General features: G+C 36.8%; 1 protein-coding gene across 1 annotated transcript; it reads right to left on the bottom strand.

The window, feature by feature from the left end:
• Nucleotides 1-1,652: 1,652 nt before the first annotated feature.
• Nucleotides 1,653-5,688, bottom strand: LOC103776304 (the record flags this gene model as incomplete). Its single annotated transcript, XM_008943808.1, is given in 6 exon segments — nucleotides 1,653-1,779; nucleotides 1,841-1,898; nucleotides 1,901-2,103; nucleotides 2,105-2,204; nucleotides 2,207-2,479; nucleotides 5,580-5,688. Coding segments are annotated over 6 exon segments (870 nt in total), but the record flags the coding sequence as incomplete, so codon positions are not given.
• Between the last annotated feature and the right edge of the window lie 223 nt (nucleotides 5,689-5,911).

Here is a 5,911-nt window from a genome sequence, read left to right as displayed (position 1 = left end):
GAAACAATAGTGTCTTAAATTCTTCTGGTGCCTTGTCTCCATAAACTTTTTAAACTAATTTCTCCTTCAAGCAAAAGTAGGAGATATATACTAAAATTAAATTAGAATTATTATATCAGATTGTGGGTCTGTTGCTACTGAGAATACCTTTTTAAAACAAACCTTCAATAGGGAAACTATGTTGGCATGTTTATTTCCTATTTACGTATTGTTATTCTAAATTATAATGTTTATACTTTGAAAACAAGCATTTAATAAAAATTTCTTCAAATAAGTTTCTTCTAGATTAGAATAGAGGAAGTCTTGTGAAGATAAGACAGACCTGCTTTGTCTAAACCAGCAAAGTCAAGCACACATCTTGAAGGCTATAGTGTCAGAGGAAAGACCTTTGCCTAATTAACAGCAAAATTAGTATTAAAGTGTACAACTCTAACTATGGTAATGACCGTAACGAAATGTGTCTTAAAGACATATGTCTATTACTCAACTCTCCACCCAACTCATGCATGATGTCACCTAGAAGGCATGGACAGATGGCATCAGGGTATAAAAAATCATGAGGGAAGTACCACTTTAGGAGGGGAGAAGACTAAAGATTTAGCAAAGGTGATCAGCAAACTGTACTCCTCTTTCTCTACCCAAGACAAGGACACCTTCTTGGTAAGGATTGTGTCTTCACAGTACAACATAAATTTTCCTAGCATTACTATCATAAATTAGCACTATTACAAAGTCTTGCACCTCTGTCAGATGTTACCCAAGAATTACTAACTCAAACTCAGTTTTTCAGTTAGTGCATTTATCAACCGCAATTCCAAACCTATTATGTCTCAAGCTAATTTAATTTTTTTTTTAACTGTAAAAATGTCTCAGTGCAAGGCCTTATCAGGGCTCGGGAATGGGCAACTATTGTCCCATCATCCAGCTGACTTACCAGCTCAGGGCTGACCAAAAGTCAAAGCATATTCTTAAGGGAATTGTCCATATGCCTCTTAACACTGGCAGGCTTGAGGCATCAACCATCTCTCTAGTAAGCTTACTTGAGGGTTTGACCACCTTATCAGTAAAAAAAATGCTTCATGTTGAGACTAATCCTCCTCTGGCCCAGCTCTGAGCCATTCCCACATGTCCTATCACTGGATGCTGGGGAGAAGAGATCCTCACCTCCCTCTTTATTTGCCCTCCTCACGAAGCTATAAACAATGAGTTTACCCCTCAGCCTCCTTTTCTCTAACCTGACAAACCCAAACATTCTTGGTCTTTCTTCATAGGATTTTCCTTCCAGCTTTGCTATCCTCTTCTGGATGCATTAAAGGACCTTCACAACCTTCTTAAATTGTGGGGCCCAGAACTGCACACAGTTCTCAAGGTGAAACCACCTGAACACTGAATACAAAGGGATAATTAGCTTTTTTGACTGGCTGGCTGTACCATGTTGATGCACCCCAGGATGTGGTTTGATGCATCCTTTTGGCTGCAAGGGCATGCTGATGACTTGTGTTGAGCCTGCTATCATTCAGCACCCCTAGATCCCTTTCTGTAGGGTTCCTCTCCAGCCACTTGTCACCCAATTTGTACTTGTGATCAGTGCTTCATCTCAGATGCAGAAACTGGCTTTTGCACTTAATAAATTTAATCTCATCAACCATTACCCAATGATCCAATCTATCTAGATCCCTCTGTGAGGCCTCTTGTCCCTCAAGGAAGTCAACAACACCTCGTTGTTTGGCATCATCAGCAAACTTGTTGATGATGCATTCAACTCCTGCATCCAGATCGCTGATCAATATAATGAACAGGACTGGACCCAGAATTAAGCTGTGAGGAACACTGTGGTTACCAGTTGCCAATCAGGGGTACCCCATTCACTGCAAGCTTCTGAGCTCTGTTCTTCAGCACTTCACCCAGCTCACTGTGAACTCATTCATCCCACAGTTGGACAACTTGTCCAGAAGGATACTGTGAAGGAAAATATCAAAAGCCTTACTAAAATCGAGAAAAACTACATCCATTGCCTTCCCTTCATCCACTAGGTGAGTGATCTTATCATTGGATATCAAATTGGTTAAACAAGACTTTCCCATTGTGAACCCATGTTGACTGTCTAATTAATGAGTTATTCTTTAAAAGTCTTTCACCAGTACCCAGTATAATCTTCTCTATAATTTTTCTAGGAACTGAGGTCAGACTAACAGGCTTGTAGCCCCTTGGTCTTCCATTGCATCCTTTTTGTTGATTGGAACAATAATGGTTAACTTCCAGTCAGCAAGGATCTCCCCAGAATAATAAAACCTTTGGTCAATGGTCAAGAAGGGTCCTGCCGTAACATCTGCTAGCTCCTTCAGCACACTGGTATGAACGCCGTCAGGCCCCATGAACTTGTGAATGTTAAGCTGATACAGGTGATTCATTACAATTTCAGTGTTCACAAATGGAAACTCAGTATTCCCACACTCAGAGTCCTCTGACTCAGGGCAACCTAAAGTCTATCAACACTACTAAAAACTGAAGCAAAAATCACATTGAATGCTTCTGCTTTTTTCTTTTTCCCTATTAGTCAGATGAAGATCTTTTACAAGTATCAGTCCAATGTTTTCTTTAGAGCGCCTGTTTTTACTAATATACTTCTGAAAAACCCTTCTTATTTTGAAACAATGACCAGTTTAAACTTTAATTGAGCTTTGGCCTTTTATGTGTTCTCCCTGTGTATACAAATCATGACTTTGTAATCTTTCTGTGAAACCTGACCTCATTTCCAGAGATCATACAACTTGTTTATCCTCTGGAGCTCCATGAGGAATTCCCTATTCAGACAAGCTTGTCTTCTGCCCCACTTGTTTGACTTAATGACACAGTGGAATTTCCTAGCAGGCAAAAGTAGAACTTGGTGAATAAAAGACCACTTTTGGTCATTTCTTCAAAACACTAGCCATAGTTCAGATTTCTTAGGCTTCCTTGGTTCATATGGCCACAAAATAATTTTCCCCCAAATAAGGGATACTACTTAATATCAATATGGTCAGATTTCCCATATAGTTTTCAGGTTTTTGCTCATTATTTTTAATAAAGAAAATAATTAAAATGTGTTGTGCTCATATATAAAAGTTTTATTATTGCAACAACAGATTTGAATACTTTGCACTCAAGGTAATTGTAAAACAATAGTGAGAGTTGTTTCTTGAGTTTGTTGCACTTTCTGATAAGTTTGTAATTTTTTCCTATCTCAGTCATTTTTTTTTTTTTTTTTAAATTGTAAGGGCTTGCTCATACTTTAAAAAATGCAAAGGCCTATTAGTGTCATACTTGGTCAACACATACAATGCAGAAAGCTCTTTTATTGGCTGTCTATAAATGTATAGTTTGATACTGTTTTAATAATTTCCCTGTTCTTGCTTTTTTTCTCCTTCACTGACTATTAACTTTATAACTCTCCTTTTGCACTGTTTTATAGTCTACAAATGAGTCTGTGAATGATATTGTATTAATAGATGCGTCGGAGACAGATTTTTTTTTTTTTTTTCTCCAGAAGAGTAGTTTATTCTCAATGTATAGCTTTTATGGGATTACTGTAATCTTTCTTCACCCATTATTTCCTTGTTTTATTCTCTGAAAATCACTTTAAGGAGTCTTTAGAGATTGCCTTTTCACACAAATTTCAGGAATATTTCTTAACACTTAACACCACCTGTTCTAAATGAGGCACACTGAAATCTACACAGAGAAACCTAGACACCTATGAGTAGTGTTCCACAATAAAAAAAATGGGAGAGGGAAGACACCTGAAAACATGTACTGATAGTAACTTTGTTAGTTAATTACTTTTCATTTTAAAAATATCCATCATTTCAAGGAGAAATACAGGAAATAAAAAAATGCACTTTTTTAAAAAAAACAGTGCAAAGGAAGGGGAAGGGCTGGAATGCTAAAAGAATGACATATAAATGAAACCACAAAAATAAATTATTCTATGCAACTAGTAAGTTTTGTTCTTCTTTTTAGCCTTTGTAAACAATTTGAAATGTTATTTCAAAAATATTTGAAATTATTAAAAATTTTTGAAATTAGGTATCTTGCACATCAGACCTGTAAAGAAGATCAGACATTAAGACAGTTTAAAAATACAAACATGGAGTAAATTGGGATAGAATTCTGAGAAAAAAATATGAGAAAAGTTGAAAAAGATGAGAGTTAAGTGTTGCGAAGAAGTAGTAAAACCTGCTTCATCTATAAAATATACCTCTTATGACACACAAATTTTCCTATTCAACATGCCATTTGTGGAAAACTACCATACCACTAGCTGTTTAATAAAGTCTGATAAAACACAAACAGAAAAACTTAATTTTCTTTTTGCTGTATTTTCAGTGAAAAATGGGGTGGGGAGAGTAGAAGAAAAAAAAAAAATGTAAGGTTGAAGTTTCAGTATTTTGTTTTTCCTTGTAAATAATTAATTGTTTGGTCATTTTCCTTGTTCCCTCTTTAAAAAAATATATTCAGAGTGCAGAATCTGCTGAAATGTCAAACTCTTCATTTATTAAGTAATCTGAAAAAGATATGCTGCACTCATGACATTTGCGTTTGATTAGCAAAGACAACATAATCCGGTATGACATTCTGTTGAGGAGGATTAAATAGTATTACATATAGAAGGGGGTCAAACAATTTACAATAATTTGTTTAGTTCAGTGCAGGTGAAAAGTGTTGTTTTGAAACTAAATATATAAAATAAGGTAATAAAGAATCTCTCTCCAGTTTCTCAGCAGCAACTCTTTCCATTCCTTTGCCTCTACTCTGTTGAAGAAATTACTACAGCCATTTGTAGCTTCAATTTTAGATACCCAAGTTGCTAAATCAATTCTAAATGTAAGTAATTTCTCTGTACAGACTCAAAGCTTAATCTATACATAGGCAAAAGCAAACCATTAGGCCATTTTTTTTAGACTAATTAGGAGAAAGATAAAGCAAAACTTGTCAAAGAAAACCCACTGTTGAAAAAGAAGCCTTCAGTTTTAACAAGAGCCAAAGTATGGCTTCCCATAGTCACACAAGAAACAAACAGAAATCAGAAATTATCACAGTGAAAAGCACTTCTTCCAGAACTCTACATGAGATAAGCATATATCACATAATAAAACATGTACTTGAACTGGACTCACAAAGGAGGAACAAAAAAAAAAAAGGAGATTAAAAAAATATATATCATAGAATCATAGAATTGGTGGGTCTGGAAAGGACCATAAAGATCATCTAGTTCCAAATCCTCCTGCCATGGGCAGGGATACCTCACACTAGACCAGCTTGCTCAAAGCTCCATCCAACCTGGTCTTGAACACCTCCAGTGATGGAACATCCACAGCTTCCCTGAGCAACCTGGTCCAGTGTCTCCTTCAGAGTGAAAAACATCTTCCTCATTTCTTAGGTAAATCTACCCCTTTCCAGATTGAACCCATTACCCCTCATCCTGTCACTACAAACCCTTGTAAAAAGTCCCTTCCCAGCTTTCTCACAGACCCCCTTCAGCTACGGCAAGGCTGTGATAAGATCTCCTTGGACCTTTCTCATCTCTAGGGTGAACAAACAAACGCTCTCTGCCTGTCCTGGTAGGAGGGGTGTTCCAGCCCACTGATCATCTTTGTAGGCCTCCTCTGGACATGCTCCAACAGGTCCATGTCCTTCTTGTGTTGGCATCTCCAGACATGGACACAGTACTCCAGTTGGAGTCTCACCGGCACAGGAGAACCACCTTCCTCAACCTGCTGGTCACACTTACATATCACTATTATACATTTACTTATATATGAACTTGAGATTGTTAATAAGATGTGTTATTTGGGTGACCTAGACATTATTTTATGTCACCTGAAAAATTCTGCTCCCTATTTCAATTTTGTTTAGAAAATAGAAGGCAAAA

The sequence above is a fragment of the Merops nubicus genome, unplaced genomic scaffold, assembly GCF_000691845.1.
Source record: "Merops nubicus isolate BGI_N331 unplaced genomic scaffold, ASM69184v1 scaffold3017, whole genome shotgun sequence".
Lineage (NCBI taxonomy): Eukaryota > Metazoa > Chordata > Aves > Coraciiformes > Meropidae > Merops > Merops nubicus.
Note: the sequence above shows the minus strand (reverse complement) of the source record. Positions and strands in the feature narration are given on the sequence as shown.